The 17,412-nt window shown below is 54.0% G+C and overlaps 1 protein-coding gene across 1 annotated transcript; it reads left to right on the forward strand.

The window, feature by feature from the left end:
- The first annotated feature begins 3,133 nt into the window (after positions 1-3,133).
- Positions 3,134-17,346, forward strand: CAVIN1 (caveolae associated protein 1). Its single transcript, XM_071577562.1, has 2 exons — positions 3,134-3,795; positions 15,233-17,346. The coding sequence occupies exons 1-2, from the start codon at positions 3,376-3,378 to the stop codon at positions 15,896-15,898; spliced, it is 1,086 nt and encodes a 361-aa protein (XP_071433663.1). The 5' UTR covers positions 3,134-3,375; the 3' UTR covers positions 15,899-17,346.
- The last annotated feature ends 66 nt before the right edge of the window (positions 17,347-17,412 follow it).

Genomic DNA, 17,412 nt, shown 5'->3' on the forward strand with positions numbered 1-17,412 from the left:
ACAAGTGAGACCATTACAAGGGAAGAGAAATTACAGTTCTGCCTAAGGAAGGATGTGGGACTAGAGAACATTCTGTGTGTGTGAAACGCGGGACTGGGAGTGTCACTGAGCAGCGCTGGGACAGGGGTGTGGGGCTGCCCGGAACCCACACACTGCCCTGGCCGGGCCTGGCACCACTGACAGGGGCTGTCCTCGGGATACGGCTCAGAGCCCCCTCTGTGCCCCTCCGAGCCCCTCTGAGCCCCCTCTGTGCCCCTCAGAGCCCCCTCTGTGCCCCTCTGAGCCCCCTCTGAGCCCCTCTGAGCCCCCTCTGAGCCCCCTCTGTGCCCCTCCGAGCCCCCTCTGAGCCCCCTCTGAGCCCCTCTGAGCCCCCTCTGAGCCCCCTCTGTGCCCCTCCGAGCCCCCTCTGAGCCCCCTCTGAGCCCCCTCTGTGCCCCCTCCGAGCCCCCTCTGAGCCCCCTCTGAGCCCCCTCTGAGCCCCTCTGAGCCCCCTCTGAGCCCCCTCTGAGCCCCTCTGAGCCCCCTCTGAGCCCCTCTGAGCCCCCTCTGAGCCCACTCTGTGCCCCTCTGAGCCCCCTCTGAGCCCCTCTGAGCCCCCTCTGTGCCCCTCTGTGCCCCTCTGAGCCCCTCTGAGCCCCCTCTGAGCCCCCTCTGAGCCCCCTCTGAGCCCCCTCTGAGCCCCTCTGAGCCCCCTCTGAGCCTCTCTGAGCCCCTCTGAGCCCCCTCTGAGCCCCCTCTGAGCCCCTCTGAGCCCCCTCACAACGACAAGAGCAATCACTGTGCAGGTTGAACTGAGTTTATGCACTGGGAAGGGTATAAATGGTACGAGTTTTGTTCTGTGGTTGAACTCGCCTGGGGAGCCATCCCTGCAATCCCAGCACTGAGCAGGGAAACGGCTGCTCGTTCACATCAGACTGGGGGTGGACAAGTGTCTTTGGCCCCGTTTGGGTCACAAGGACATGGGAGTGTAAGCGAGACTGGGCTCTGGGACACTCTGGAGGGCTCTGGGACACTCTGGAGGGCTCTGGGAGGCTCTGGGAGGTTCTGGGAGGGCTCTGGGAGGCTCTGAGAGGCTCTGGGGGGCTCTGGGGGGCTCAGGGGGGCTCACGGAGGGCCCGGGGAGCGGTGGCAACCCCGGGAGCAGCCCCAGGCAGGGACAGCTGAGCCCAGGCAGGGTGAGCAGCAGCCCCAGGTCCAGCCGTACCCTCTGTGTGGGGAGAGCAACAGGAGCTGCTCCACTGGAAGGGATCTGCCCCAAGCAGAGCCTCCAGAGTGTAAGCTGCAGATTCCCACCCACTGGCTGTTCCTTGTGTGTCTCTGTGGCAGCAAAGGGCTGAAGTGGAGTTAATCCAAACATGAGAAGACACTCCTGGCATTCCAGCCTGGAGGGTGATGGTTGTGGGCACAGGGGCACCAAGGGGACACTTCATCTCACTGAGCCCCAGGAACAGGAATAAATCCCTGGCCTGCCAGTTTATCTGGTTCTATCCAGGCTGACATACTCAGGCAGATGTATTTTTAATTATTCCCAAGTGGAGAGCCAAAGGCACAGAGTCCACACATGGAATGGATGGCAGGCCCGGGGGAGCTCTGCTCCACCTGCACCCTGTCCTCTACCTGTAGCCCCACGCAGGTGCCTGTGGATGCCACCCTGAGCAGGTACCTGGGGACAAACAGCCCTGGGGCCTCGGGCTGGCTGCCTGCAGGGAGGGGGTTTGCAGGGAAATGACTCAGCAGCAGCAAACACCAGAAATACACGCTCTGGAAAAAGGTCCCTTCAGGAAAGAACAGTGCTTAGAAAGCAGCCTATTTTCACTGGGTGACACAATGGCTGCTGTGGGGACACAGGGCACAATTCCCTGATCCCAGGCCCGGGTCAGTGGGGAGGGTGAGCTGTCACGGGGCCAGGAAAGTGCTGACTGCCCTGAGCATTCATGGTGAGCAATGTCCCTCTGCAGGACACCCTGGCTTCCCCAGCCTGTGTGTTGGGGTGGGTCATTTCTCCCAGGCTGCCCTGAAGCAGCTGAGCCAGGAGCAGCCTGAGGCTCTCAGGCATTCCGGGTATTTGCCAGGCAGTGGCAAAGGGCAAGGGCAGGCTTGGCCCTGCACGAGGCAGGAGGTGGTGGGGATGAATTACTCTTGTCAAGGCTAGAAGATGAGGGAGGCTGCCACCCTCCCAGTGTGCCCACAGCTTTTCCAGCGAGACCCCAGTTCAGCAGCAGAGCCCAGGTCAGGGGGCACCTCTCTCCATGGAACCTTGGTTCCCTCTGGCTGAGCCAAACCCAGGGACAGTGAAGAATCTGGCCCAGGGTCACTCCCAAAATCTGAATTTTCCTTCTCCACATTCCTGGTGTGTTCCTGCTGGGTTGTTGCACAGTCTGTGGTGGCACCTGCCGTGTGTCTCTCTGTCCTGAATCAATTAGGGGTTTTACCACTAAATCCACCAGTAACCCACTGCATTTGGCTTTGCTTAGAGCACAGTTTTGCATGGTGTGCAGGGCAGCATATCCCATGTTTAAAGTCCAGTGACTAGATCTGTTGATGGCTCGAAGATTCCAGAGCTGGGAGAGCTCCATCAGGGAGAGTTTCCAGCTGCCTCTCTTCGGGTTTGAATAATCCTTCTTGTGAGTTAAATCTGCATGGAGGTTGGTGCACCTTGAAAGTGCTGCACAGCTGTACTCCCACAGATGTGGGAGGGGGTATTGTTATGATAAAGGTGTTTTTGTGCTGTAAGTACAGAATCCAAATTGTAGCATTTCTTTAAACTATTGAAAATCAAGTTCTCGTAGTCCTTGAAATACCCCAAACCTAACTATTGGCAAAAGGTCTGTGTTTTCCAGCTGAACTTCAGCAAATGCAGCTGCTTAAACCAGCCTTCAACACACACAGCTGTGCCCAGATGGGGCTGCTTGCTTCCCACTCTTCCCAGCAGCTTCCCGAGCCATTTACTCAAGGATTTTGTTTTTTCCTCTCGTTACTTGCAGTGCCTTTAGACCGAGGGGCGGCTGCAGTTCCAGAGCTTTGCATTCCTGGCTGAGCCGTGCCTGTATTTGCATGCAGAGCCATCGCCTCCCCTCCAACTATTTTAATCATTTCAAAAGGGTGGGTCAGCAAGCATTTGGCAGCAGCTCCTTTTCTATAGCTGAGGTGGAGTCAGCCAATGACCTGCAAGCCTGGAAAATTTTGCAGGGCAGTTCCACTGGACGGCTGTGTGGAGCTGTGCCATTTGAATTTCAGCACAGACACTCACTGCGCTCCCCATTCCTGGCGTGTCTCCCAGCCCGAGTTTAGCTGAGGCTCGGGCTCAGTTTTCCCTGCTCTCTCCGTGCAGTGACGGTTTCTCCGGGCTCCGTGAGCCAGGACTCCTGAGTGACCATGGAGGACACCACCTTGCAGATCATCGAGCCGCCCGCTGTTTCTGAGGCCTCGGAGGAACAAGCGCCCGAGGATCCCATCAAACCAGACCAGATCAACGGCGTGATGGTGCTGACCCTGCTGGACAAGATCATCGGAGCAGTGGATCAGATCCAACTGACCCAAACACAGCTGGAGGAGAGACAGCAAGAGATGGATAGCGCAGTGACCAGCATCCAGGGAGAGCTGACCAAGCTGACCAAGGCCCACACCACCACCAGCAACACTGTCAACAAGATGCTGGAGAAGGTGCGCAAGGTGAGCGTCAACGTGAAGACGGTGCGGCAGAACCTGGAGAAGCAAGCGGGGCAGATCAAGAAGCTGGAGGCCAATGAAGCGGAGCTCCTGAAACGCAGGAACTTCAAAGTGATGATTTACCAGGTAAGGAGCTGTTTCACAATGTCTTTACATTCTGTTATGGGGTGTTTTCTTTGCTGAGGGTCCTGTCCCGCTGCATGGCCGGTCCAGTCCTCTCCCAAACTCCCTGCACTGCCGGGCAGTCCGGACTGAGGCGGGTCCCCCTGGAGCTCTCTCATGTGTGGTTTAACATTTTCTGTGTGTCCTAAGACAAAGTTTGACAGAGTTGTCCCATTTAACAGGAATTTTAATGCAGATAGGGAGAAAGGCCCTAAACACTCACTGCAATGGGCCAGAAGGATCAAAATAACCCGATTTTGCTGCTTAGCTCAATAAAGAAAAAGAATGTTCTGAAATCTGGAAGGGGGTTTTGTATATCCATCTGCCAACACCTCTTCTACAAAGAGACACCATGTGTATGGCTACGTGGAGAGTGATAATATTTCAGATTTGTGACATGCATCTGATAACAAGTGACAGTAACCCTGGCTCAGGGTTAATCTCACCAGGGCAGATAGAGCTGTCAGAGAAAATACAGACCCATCCCCTGAGCTCGGCAGCGTTCGGGGTGGACTTTGCTGTGGGCTTGCACAGTTCCCACCTTCTTCTTTCTGCATCCTTCAAGCCTTGATCCTCCTCATTGTCTGGTTTCAATAACAGCTTTGGTTTGTGCAATGTTCACCTGCTGCACCAGGTGTTGAAGTTTTCCTTTAATATTAAGCAAGGAAAGAGAGGGGAGCACAGTTCTGTCATGTTTCCTGCCTGGAGTTAGTTTTTCCTGTCAGAGCAAACTCTTCTGTGGGGCCACAGGAGAAAAGTGAGTGAAACTGTTAATGATTCTGTCCGAAGCCTCTGGGTTAATAATAGCCAGTGCCAGGGACAAACAGAGAAGCATCGAGTGCTGATCATGGGAAGAGAGAGAAGAAAAGAGAAGCAGAATAAAAGGCAGCACGGTCCTTACCGTGGGGGTTGAGGGGGAGCAGCTCATGACAGCTCAGGGATCTGACACATACAGGGCCTGTGAGACTCCCTGGTTCGGAGCCTGAGGATTTGTAGCTTTATTGTGGCTGAGAGGCTGAAATACTCGAGCCTGATCAGAGTATACAGGAAACCCGGACAGTTACAGACAGATACAGATGTATGTATTTATTACAAGGTCTTTGTATCAATCTATCTGTGGAAAAACAGGATAGAACTTTAAATGTACTGCAGAAGCAACAACCATTGCAAAATGAGAGGAACAAAGGGAATTGTTTAAGCATAACATTCCATGTGAGTTACAGAGATGGGTAGTAAGTTGGCAGGGTTCAAGGTCCTTGGGAAGCGTCCTGGACCTTGACAGGTTGCATTTTGTGAGCTGCTTGTATTGGTTTTGCTGTGGCTTATGGATATGGAGCAGAGTTACTCTTTGTATAGGAAAAAGCAATCCTGCTCCTGGAGGCTTGGGGGCTGCCCTGGCTGCTGTGGTGAGGGTAGAGCAGCCCTGAAGAGAGTTGTTTGGCAAGAGACTGCAGCAGGGACTTGGTAATCATGGAGATATTAGGGAAAAAACGTATTTGTAATTTGGAACAGTTTCCCAGAATGGAATTTAGAATGATTTGAATGTGAGGTCACACAGCACAAGAAAGGAATTCTCCAGGTTTGCTCCATGTGAAATGGAGCCAGTTGTGCCTTCATGGACACCCTGGCACTTCTGCAGGAGCCAGAGCAGACTCGGCCCCACCGGGAAAGGACCCAGCACTGGGGTCTGCCCTTGGTTCAAGGAGGAACTGACTATGCTTTCCTAATGGTGTCTACAGCTAAACACAAATAATTACACAATAATTCATTGTTTCACTTCTCAGATGCCCCCCCCCAAAGTGTCTGTAGGGTGTGTTATTGGTCATGTAATTAATTCTGCGGTGCTGAGCACATTATTACTCCTCTCCGACTCAGGGAAAGCTGCTGGGAGTGACTCCTGTGTGTTTTCTGTTGCTGTGGCTAAAAGTGCTGAGATTTTTTAGTCTTTCCTTTTGAAGAACAAGAGCTAAACTCATCTAAAGAGGAGTAAAATATTCCATAACCCCAGAGGTGGCTGTTTTCAGGCAACAGAGCTGAACAGAGCAGGAGTCGTGCTCCGTAGGGATTCAATATCTCACGGCTCTGAGGTCGGAAGAATTACAGGAGGTAAAGATAAATGAGCTCTTTGCTGGTTATTGATGTTTGATCATTCTCTCAGCACTGAGTCCTGAAGCTCCAGCAGTTGTGGAGGGACTATTTCAGGAGTGCAAATCAGACCTTTTGCACCTTGTGAGGGAAGGTCAGACTGCCTGTGAGAGCTGCTTTCTTCGCTGTAATTAAGAGGAAACGGAAATCAAATTTTATTCAGGGAAAAGCCTGACCTGTGGGATGATCCTGAGCACATCTGCAGGGGTAGTTTCAAAGTTTGGGGGAGGGAAGTGCTGGGCTGGAAATCAGTCCCACATCCTGGCTGAGGGGAGGTGTTGAGCTGAACGTTTTTGGGTGGCACTTGCAGTCCTGCCCATGTGCATGTTTCTCACTTGCTCACCCTCTCAGATACACTTTGAGCTCGTTTTGCAAGGAGCTGATCTGATTTCTACTGAGTTAAAAGAATTTTTGTATCAACAATGTAGGGAATTAGATTGATTCTTGAGAATAAAATTTGAAAACATTAACCCCCCTCCAAATTGCCCCATCTTTCTATTTTGAAAACTTGCAAAGCAGAGGTGACAGCTTTGATGGGCCGCTGTGTACCCAGAGGTTCAGTGCAGAACTTGCCTTCCTAAAAAGTCTCATGTCAGTGAGTGCTTGCCCTGCTCAGCAGCCCCTGGGAACAGAGCTCAGAGCTCCTCAGAGCTTCCTTTGTGCCTCTGGCCTGGGCTCCTGTCTGTCAGGGAAACCAGGACACCAACAAATTTGGTGAGAACAGTTACTAATAAAAACAATCTAAAGTGACTTCATCCCAGATCTCCTGTTTTTAGGATCCTGAACCTGGGTCTGGTTACTGCAGTTCATGGTTAAATAATGAATGTCCTGTGCAAGCAGCTCCTGCCCTGAAACCAGACTTTGTGCCGCGTTGAGCCGAGAGCAGCACGTGGCAGCTTATGTAAGCTGGGCATTTTCCTCCAAACAGCTTTTGACAATTAAACCTATTCCTGCAAATATGAGAGGCTGATTTTCTTGCAGGTGGGCAAACCCTTGAAGCACTCAGCACACACACGGAGTATTGAATTTCTGAAGTGTGCTGGTTCTTTATTTGGAGGCTTGTGTGGGTGCTGAGCTCTGAGAGCTCTGGCTCAGGATGTGCAGCGTTGTTTGTTGGGAAGAGCAGCCTTTGTCCAAGGGCTGTGGGCGAGTACCCCCCATGCTGTCCAATCTGGGGGCTCCCGTGGGGCTCCTCTGCTCTTCAGGGGGCTCCAGTGGCCACTCCAAGCTGTGTGAGATGTGCATTTCTGTGGGAAGGGCTGGGCAGTTGGGAGAGCAGGGTGGGACCTGCATCCCAGCCATGCAGTGTGTAGGGTGGGTAGGGCTGGCAGAGGGAATATAAATAGCCCAGCCTGGCTTTGTGCTCTGCGTGGGCCTTATAGGGATGGAAGCTACAAGGCTGTACATCGTGGGGAGAGGGGATGGATCACAAACACACACCTTAATGTGACAGCTTAGGAGGCCAGACCTGAACTGCCTCATTTTTGAGTCTGTGCTCCTCAAAAGAGACTGTGGGAAAGAACAGGAGCTCAAAGGGCTGAGGAGGAACACAGGGCAGGGAGCCCAGATGTACAAGCCCACTGCCCTGAGGCTGCAGCCTTTTTCCAGTGCACAAACAGAACAGCAGCTGTTCTGAGCTCTGGTTTTGTTTCAAGGTAATCATTCAGAAACAAAACTGTGATGAGTTTAATGACAGCAGAGCATTGGCAAGAGCCAGCAAGACCTGCAGGCCTGAGGGGCAGCCTGAGTGAGTGACCTGCCTGGGGTTCAGTGGAGCTTGTCCAGCTACCAGTGTTAAAGAGGAACTTCCAAAGTAATTTGGAGGACAGCAGTGGGATAGACGTGGGCCCCCAGCACCGATGGGGCACTTTTTCTGCAAGACAAGTTGGCTCCATCTGCCTGGGAGTTCTCTCTGCTGGAATATCTGACCCTCTTCCCTGTGGGTCACTGCAGGGATTTGCATTGCAGCAGCCAGAGGGTTTTGTATTTATTTTCTGATAATGCTTTAAAATGAAAAGCTGATTTCACTTTGCTGGGAATCCAGTCCAAAGCAGCTCCCGTCAGTGCAAGTTCCCCCTCCGTTGTGGGAGCACCATGTGAACATGTGCCAAAAATCCTACATATTCTTTGCATATTACTGAATTATGAGAGTCTCAAGATAATAATTCACAGGAGACTGAGCCTTTAAAAAATGTCAGGATGTTAATACCTCTGACTTCCAGGATTTTTCTTAGTGCAAATTACTAGTCTTTCTACCAAAAGAAAACTCTAGAGCATGGATTTCTCTGTTACAGCCTGGTATCAACTGCATTAATATTTCATTGCTCAGCTGTTATTTATAAGCAGTTGGTGCCAGGCCTGTTTACTTTGCTGGAATTCTTTCAGCATTTTAGTTACAGACTGGGCTGTGCAGCCATGGATTGTCTTGGAGCAAAGGGCCAGAGGCTGCCCAGCTGTTGGGATGGGGTTCAATTGGACGAGTAGTGGCTCAGGAAAACAAACCCCAAGTTAATATCCCTCCTGATCACACATTCCTCCCTTAGGCGTCTCTTGTGCACAGCCTGGAAAGCACAGCAAAGACTAATAAACTATTCAGCAACAGGCTTAGCCCTCTTTTAGTGTGCTTGGGATTGTCCTCTATTCTGCAAGAGCTCCTACAATTTACAGAGCACCTGAAGAATCACGGGTCCACTGTTCAGCTGCGAGATAAGAACCAGAAGTGAAACACACAGTGTCAGTGAGGGAAAATCAAATATTTAGAACAAAAAGTCCCAGGATGTTTAGTCTTCAGGTTTATGTGAGGATGCAGATGTCAGTGTCTGCAAGTCATCTCTAATGCAAACCCCACCTTTGCTGCTTTGCTGTTCAGCAGCAGCTCTGGAGTCATCAATCAGCTCAGACAGGTTTATCCGTGAGGAGCAGATCTGAGAGCAAAGCCAGTGGTACAAACAGACTGATAATGGCATAAAAAATTTTGAATGTAGTCAGGGAGGAAAAAATGTCTTTTCACTCTCTATCTATTTACTTCTGTTTCCTATAGCCCTGCCTCTCTCTTCTGACTCACTGGAGGCAAAAGCATTTTTCCAAGCATTGGCCTCCTCCTCTCCCCGCTGTCCCTCCCTCCCTTTGCAGCAGCTCCAGGGCCAGTACCAGGCTGCTGCTCCTCACAGTTGATGAAGCAGATCCAGGTTTTCAAACATGGCTTCCAGGACTCAGAGTAACTGGATGTGCCTGACAGGAAGAAGTGCCAGGCAGACTGCACAACACCCGGAATTACAGAGAGTGGAAGGACTCTGCTAGTCAGGGAGATGCTAGTTGAGAATGAACTACTTACCCCTCTAACATTTACCTAATCCCAAACTGGTTTGCTTTCACCCCTCACGTTTTAGATCATTCCCTTTCTCTCAGCAAGAGTTCCATGGTGACTTAGTGCAGGACTCAGAAGTCTCCTCTCTAAGGCTCAAGGCTTCCCTTTTCATAAACCTCTTAGTGCTATTGGAGACAAAATCTGTCCAACCTTTGGAACTCGGAGTTAAGGCCATGCCTGACTTTGATATATCACTGGGTACAGATGTCTGGGAGCTGCTGGGCATTGTCCAGCTCTGGTTTAGGGTAAGGTCAGAATGTGACAAAACCAGCTGATGGAGTCACATCCAGCTGTTTCCATCTCCACGGCCTCTGCACTTCAATTAATAAGCACAGGGGTTGAAAATCACTGCCTTTTTTCTCATGGTCTTCCACATACCAGCAAACTCTGTGTTCAGCTACACCAAAGCAATGGGAAATACATCCCTGACAGCCAATACTGAATCCCTGTGACTGCCAACAGAGTCTGGCCCTGTGGCAGCATTCAGTATGAACATGCTTGAACCCACAGAAGGGATCCTATATCTCCTGGGACCTGCTGTGGAGCAGAGACCAACACTGTTCCTTCTCAAAGATCTTTGCTGACTTGTGTTTTCTGTCAAATTTTGTTTCCTGGCTTCTCCCTTTACTAAAACATACCCCTGTGCCTTTTCTCTCTGCCTGTTCTCGTGCTAACCCAGATTACTGTTGGCGTGTTCAGAATCCCGTCGGGAGCAGGTAAGTGTTTCCACTGTGCTTCCTTTCCCTGGCCATTGAAACGCAGTTTTCCTCATCTTAGCCTGAGAAGATCCCACGTGTGTGCCTTGAGCCTTCGCCAGGGACTGCCCTGTGAGCCCAGGGCAGCAGAAGACGCACGAGGCGGCCGCAGTTTAGGGGCTCGGCAGCGGCGCCCCCTGAGGATCGCTCTGACCTTCTTCTGGAGCTCTGGGAGCTGCTGATTCCGAGCCTTTCCCTCTTGCCTGCTTGGGGCTGCCTCGGGCCCTCAGCCCTGCCAGGCTGAGCCTGCTGCTGGCAGCGATGCCTGCTGTGACTAATGTGCTTGCTGCATGCGCTGCCCTGTTGGTGTGGGTGTGAGGAGCTGGGGTTCTCCTCAGGCATTGCTCCCTCTGCGATCTGGGAGGCACGAGCTGCTCTGTGCCTTGCATGAAGGGCGAGTGGCCAGAGGCAGTTGGCTCTGCTGGCGTCTGCTGTGACTGGGCAAATCCCACCTGCTCTCTGAGCCACAGTGTCTCCCTCTGAAACACAGCTCTGGGACACCCACCTCCTCAGGCTTCTTGTGAGCGTTGGTTTCTGTTTGTGGAATGGTTTGAAGTTGTTTTATACAGGTAGAAGTCAGGCAGAGAGCACAAACTGTGATATGAACTCCTGGTACCTCTGCAGCACCTCCTGTTCCTTTGTGGCCACAGCCCCAGCTGGGCTTCAAACTGGGCCCTGCACACTCTGAAGTGGTGACTTTGCTGTTCATTCAACACTTACCTCCTGCCACAGGAGCCACAGTGCCCTGTTGCCTTCCTGTCATTATGCAACTGCTGGAGAAAATGCCCCAAGTTCCAGCTGCCTTTCAGGGCTCACTCCCCACTGTCCTGTGGGAACTGCCACCTGGGTGGACCCAGCCCAGGAATTGGGGTCTCTGGAGGAAGCTGCCAGGGAAAACTTTTCCTTTTCAAAACCTGAAAAAAGGGATTTTTTTGTGATGTAGCAGGAGAAACTGATAGAAAAGGTCTGTTCCATTAAGACACTGCAGAGGAAAGTACAGCCCTCTCTGTGCAGGGCATCTGGATACCCCTGAGCTCTGAGAGGCTCTGGGGACTTCTCAGGCTTGCTGTTCTTACTCAGGAATAGCTGAATCCTCCTTCCCATGACACTGTGGGAAGGTCAGCACAGAACGGCCTCCTCTGAGGCCTGGCAGAGCCGAGCAGTTATCATGGCAACGGGAGAGCAGAACTTGTTCTCTGGCAGGGCTCGACCTGACCTGGAGGGCTCTTTGCTGCCTGAGCTTCTGATCCTCCCCCAGGCAAGGGCAAGGCTGGGTGGAGTGAGGGCTGGGGCACAGGCAGGGCTGTGGGCTCCAGCGCTCTCCCAGCATTGGGATCAGCCCAATTTGGTCACAGTGGAGCCCGGGAATGTGAGCTGGTCCTGTTCTGCACGTTATTGCTGCAAATCTCAACCAAACTCACTGTTTGTGCTGTTGCAATTGTGTAAAAATAACGGAGTGAAATGAACTGCAGATGGGATTTGCATGTGCATGTGAGAACCTTCCATTAAACCTTCCAACCGAAGTGGCTGGGAGTGCTGGAACTCTGTTTTTCACACACTGACAATAAGAGCCTCTAAAAGAGCAATCCAGGAGTCCGTCTGTCATTTTGGGAGTGTTCTCCAGATTTACCAGGGGCTCTGCAGTGCTGGAGGAGCCCTTCGGGGCTGGGAATGCGGCTCAGCTCTGTGTCCCCTTGGCCTTTTATACGCCAGGGGAAGTGTTTACATGTGTTGTAGCAACCAGGCTGGTGTCCATGGCCGTGGGCTGTGGGTGACTCACTGCCAGGGAACTCGAAAACAATGTCAGATAAAAACCCACTCCGGGAGCCGGGAAGAGGCTGCCGTGGGTCCAAGAGCTCAGAATTTTTTGAAGTAGGAGGGCACAGAGCAGTCCAGCACCCACCAGCTGGCAGCCAGCTGCCTCTGGGGCCGGCTGTGGGCACAGGGACCCCTCCAGGTGCCCACAAAGTCTGCAGACAGACAGGCTGCCAGTTCCCTCAGCTCTGCCAGGGGCAGGGAGCTTCCCAAAGCACACCACTTCCCAGGAGGTCTGTGCTGCAGACAACGCACACTCCCTGTCCCCATCCTGCTGCCAGATGCAGCTCTGTGTGGTACACAGAGTGGGGCCAGAGTTTGTTGCTGCTGGTACCAAAATCTTCTGACAAGTGTTGTTTACCTGTTGTTCCTGTGCCAGCTGGATCTGAGCTGTCCTAGAGGACAGAACTGGTTTGCCTCTGTTGATTGGGAGCCAGGCTTTGGACACCCCAACAGGCAGGGATACAAAGGCTCAGAAATTTGGACTCGCCCACTTCAGGGACAGTGTTTTCCCAGTAAAAATAGAGTAGTTGGAATGCCTGGTGTTAAAAACGTGGCTCATCTGGATGAGTCATAAGTGAAATGGAGAGAACATAGTGCCTTGCTTGGAGTGGGGATTTGTGCAGCAGCCCCCTGTGGACCCAGAATAGTTCTGGATTGTTCCAGCCAGGTCCCATTGTCCTCCACAGCTGTGTCTGCAGGCACGTCCTGCAGGCACGTCCTGCCCACACTGGGCAGCTCCTCTTCCTCAGAGAAGAAACCTCCTAGGCCAAGAGGAGGAGACCCTTGGTGGCTTTTGGGCAGTGCCTGAGCACAGCGGTGGCAGGGGATGAGTAGGTACATGCAAGGGATGCTCAGTAGAAGGTTCTTATCCCCGTTAAGATGTGCCAGAGCTGTGGTTGTTCTCACACCAGTTGTGCTGAGCTCGCAGGAATGCTCCCTGGATACAGCTGGTCTTGGAGTCTGGGGAGTGACTCAGGGCACACAGTGCTTAAAACCCTCCAGCTGTGCCCCAGCTGGTTCCTACTGCTTGGATCAGTAACCAGAGTGAGGAAGAGTCAGAGGGGGAAATGCAGGAATTATACAAGGCTTGGGAGAGAGAAGCCCCATCTGAGAGCCCTGCATGGGCTGCCCTGGCACCTGGCCCTGCGGGAGCAGGGCTGGGATCAGGGCATGAAGGGTTTCCCAAACACAGCTGGAAAAAAGCTCTTGGAAACAGTCCCAAGAGGGAAGCTGGGATCTTCATGTGTGGGAAGAGCTGTGGAGCCTCTGTGCCCCTGGGCCTGAGCCATGAGGTGCCTCCTGACAGAGGCGAGGGCAGAGCCTCAGGTCCGTGGGTACCTCTGGGTCAGGGCTGGGCTGTGGGGCTGGAGCGGGGCTGGCAGAAGGGCAGGTGAAGTGCCTGAGAACAGCCCATGGGATCAGGGAGCTGGGCAGCTGCTGCTCTCCAGGTGAAGGGTGGGACTGGGGAGAGCCAGGCACCCCCACAGGGGTTGCTGCCACTGTCCCACGTACCAGGAGCTGCTGCTGGCCACGTCTTCACGGCTGTGCGGGAAGGGCTGCAGGATGCTGCCGGGGCTCGATGGGAGCATGACTGGCACAGCTCGTCTCACTATCAGAATATTCAGTCAGGAGCTGCATTTGCTTGTGTAACATGGGGAAAGATGGTTAATTACGTGGAAGACGTGGAGTTTTTGAGGTGGTGTTTCCTTCTGCAGACATATGTTCTGGAGCTCACAAGGGGCTGATAGGATCAGAATTTGCAGGATATGGCCCATTTCCAGGGACAGCCGTGCCAGGCGAGAGGGGGATGCCTTTGTTCTGGCTCATTGTGTTGCCTCAGAGGGAAGGAAGTGGCTGGAGTTCCTGATGTTCTGCTGGCGGGACAGGATCCCCGGGAGTCTCTGGGATTGCTCCAGCAGGTGTTGTTGTGGAGAAAAGTTCCCTGCCTTCCCCATGATGTTGGTTTGTTCTGGACTGACCCGGCCCTCTGGAGGGCATGTGTATTGTTTTCTGCTGAAGTGCCTCATCAAATGAACAAAACACATGTTGGCCATTCCATAAACTGTTTTGGAGCTGAGCTGTGATCTCGGAGGTGAAAAGCTTTGCCCATCACAGCTCTCTGCCTGGAACAAAATCCAGAACAAAACCCCTGCTCTGGCAGGCTCTGTGTTTTCACATGGACACTGTGGCCGATGCCACCCTCACCAAGCCCAGTGCTCCGTGGAGCTGGCTCACCACTGCTCACAAAGGTTTCCCTGGAGGCCCTTGTGCTTCCAGAACTTCAGCTGACCCAAGGAACAGCACTGTCCCCTGCCAGCACTGTTCCTCTCCCGCCTGCCCCAGGGTCAGGAATGGCACCCGACTGTCCTGCTGCCCAGGCTCTTCTCCAAACCTCAGCCCAGCAGCTCCATGTTCCACACAATGCCTTTCAGCTGCTGCTGGATTTCTGACAGTGCTCGTCCTGGCAGGTCCTGCCCCTCCCACTCAGCTCCATAGATTAAAACTGCTTGGGCAATGAATTTCTGTGTGGGGGCTGCAGCCCTGCAGCTGTGATGCTCCGTGCAGGGATGGGCTATTTCCAGCCTGTCCTGGGATCAGAGAGGTGATTCACTGCAGCAGGGACGCATGCTATGTGCTGCTCAGATGAAAACCAATCCTGCTCCAGAGCTGTGCCCCTCTCCCGGGCACATGCCTGTCCTCTGCCACTGAGATCAGAAACTTGGCTGGCCTGGGCACATGGAGAAGCTGAATGAATCCAGCCCTGTCCCAGGCAGAGCAGTGTAACCCTGCAGGCTGGGCTGTGAGAGTCAGGGCCACTGTCTCCACCAGCTCCAGACATGGGATCAGGCAAATTCCCTGAAGAATAGGGAAGAATAGGGCCTTGTGAAAGTCTGAGTGCAGACTGGGGTTGGCCAGGGCAGCATGTGTGCCCTGGTGGCGTGGCTGGACTCCTGGCTCCAGCTATGCCTCAGCTCCAGGGGCTGTGATGGCCAGGTCCTGGGATGAAGATGAAACTGGAGGGGACAGGACTGTGACAGGGCAGAGCAGGATGGGAAAAGACTCCAGTTTCAGTGCTGGGCTGCCTCTTCCAGCTGGAGTCAGAACCAGCCCAGAGTGAGCAGAGCTGGCGCCTAAGAATAAATACAGGACAGCCCTAAGCACATCCTCGTTACAGGAATTTACCAGGTGCACTAGGGCAGGGTTAGCCCAGCCTGGGGCACTTGGGTCTGTTTAGCCCTGCGGGAGGGAGGGAGGGCCGGTGGCTCCAGGGATGTCGGGGGTGTGTGTCTCACTGACTGGGCTCTGTGTCTTGCAGGATGAAGTGAAGCTCCCGTCTAAACTGAGCATCAGCAAGTCTCTAAAGGAGGGTGAAAAGCTGGAGAAGGAGGGTGAGGGTGAGGAGGTGCCTGCGGGTGAGGACCATGCGGAGGAGGACCACATCCAGCTCTCCTCGGATGAGGAGGTAGAGATTGAGGAGATTATTGAAGAGTCACGGGCAGAGCGCATCAAAAGGAGCGGCATGAAAAGGGTGGATGACTTTAAGAAGGCATTCTCAAAGGAGAAGATGGAGAAGACTAAGCTAAAGACCAAGGAAAACCTGGAGAAGACCCGTCACAACTTGGAGAAGACCCGCCATAACCTGGAGAAGAGGATGAACAAACTGGGCACCAAGATTGTGACTAATGAAAGGAGAGAGAAGATGAAGACCTCTCGCGACAAGCTGAGGAAGTCTTTCACACCTGACCACACCATTTATGCCAGGTCTAAGACAGCTGTCTACAAAGTGCCACCCTTCACTTTCCACGTCAAGAAAATAAGAGAGGGTGAGGTAGAGGTGAAAGCCACGGAGCTGGTGGAGGTTGGTGGAGAGGAGGGGGAAAACTCGGATCTGATGCGTGGGGAGAGCCCTGAGATGCACACACTGCTGGAGATCACGGAGGAGACCGACGCGGTACTGGTGGACAAGAGTGACAGCGAGTAGGACAGGCTGCAGCACGGAAGGGTTGTGGACGACGGCTGAACACCTTATCACTCACATTTCGAGCTCTCCCTGCCCTGGAGTCCCAGGGAAATGTACACGACGCATCCTTCCCACCCTGCAGAGCCGACGCCAATTCCCTGCCTGCTTGGACAAGGTGTATTTTATACTTTAGTTCTAGCACACAAACATTAGGAACACGGGACTGTTTTTCTTACACTGTTAAATCACCATTGGAGACCATTCCTGCTGCAGCCTTCTTGCCCCATACCTGAAGAAGGACTTTGAATGACAGGGCCCCAGCCCAGCTGGACGGTGCTGAACCCAAGATAATGGCTGTACAGCTGGAAAGCTCAAGAGTCTGCTATAAGCAAAATCTGATGCCAAGAAAGCTTCCTGCAAGCAGCCCACCAGCCCATGGCTGCCCCATGCCAGGTGCATGGCCACCCCACAGGCAGGAAGACTCCCAACACCCAAACTGGCTGCTCCTTTGGCAGAGCAGAGGAACTGGGATGCACCCAGTGCATGGGAGGGAAGAGCTGAGCGAGCCCTGTTGATGGGCAGAGCACAGCCCAGGGCAGGTGGGGCAGCTCCTCTCTGCCCTCCCAGGGACCGGGTGACCTGGTGGTACCCAGGACAGCTCCCAAGGAGCCACCCTGCAGTTCAGGCTGTGGGGCTGCTTTGGGTGCCCCCAGGGCATCACTCAGCCGGGGCTGCTGCTGCTGCTGCTGCTCCCTGCAGTGCTGAGGCTGCCCAGCCCCAGGGCTGCAGGCTCCCTGCCTGGGTCACGGCCCCACTGCCAGAGTCCTCCCCAGGGCAGGGAGCAGCACAGAGCTGGGGTGCTGGACCTGCAAGAGTGGGGGCGGTGGGTGGTGAGATCTGTGCCCACTGCCCAGGGAGAGGGGACGTGCAGGCAGCGGTGCCACCTCAGGGTATGGGATGGGTTGTGCTGCTGCCACGCAAGGCTCTGCCATCAGAGAGTGGCCTCGACGCCTGTCCAGCACCAGACGCTGAGCATTTCTGAGTGATGCTTTCTTCTCCAGGGGTCTTGGCTCGGGCTCCGTCCTGCGCTGTCCTCCTCGGTTCCTGCTTTGTGCAGCTTCGCCCCGTGCCCTGCCCGAGATGTGCAAGGGCAGCACAGGCAGCTCGAGGGCTCTGCCCCGCTCGGCTCTCACACCCCGCCCAGCCCCGCAGCTCCGGCACGAGCTGCTGCTGCCTCAGTAACCCACACACAAACTCGCTTTTCCTTTCAGAATCACTTCCCTTCACACTGTTCAGTGCACCCAGCCCGGGCCCGGCCCGCAGCTCGCCCGCCCACACGGAGCCTCCCGCAGGCGCACGGGTGGTTTCTCTGGGTGGCGGGGCCGGGGCGGTGGGAGCCCGGCTGACCCCCGGCCGTTCCCGGCTGTGCCCGGGCAGCAGTGCAGCAATAAAGGCTCTTTTGTAAACCACACGCGTGTGGCCTGTGCGTGGGGCATTGGGGAGCGGCTGACACGTGGAACTGAACTCCACAGCCC

The sequence above is a fragment of the Pithys albifrons genome, chromosome 25 (assembly GCF_047495875.1).
Source record: "Pithys albifrons albifrons isolate INPA30051 chromosome 25, PitAlb_v1, whole genome shotgun sequence".
NCBI classification, from domain to species: domain Eukaryota; kingdom Metazoa; phylum Chordata; class Aves; order Passeriformes; family Thamnophilidae; genus Pithys; species Pithys albifrons.

Excerpts from the sequence above, each read along its gene's own strand:
- CAVIN1 (XM_071577562.1), top strand. The coding sequence starts at position 3,376 with ATGGAGGACACCACCTTGCAGATCATCGAGCCGCCCGCTGTTTCTGAG. Across the intron at positions 3,796-15,232 it reads TCAAAGTGATGATTTACCAG|GATGAAGTGAAGCTCCCGTC; the intron begins GTAAGGAGCTGT and ends TGTGTCTTGCAG.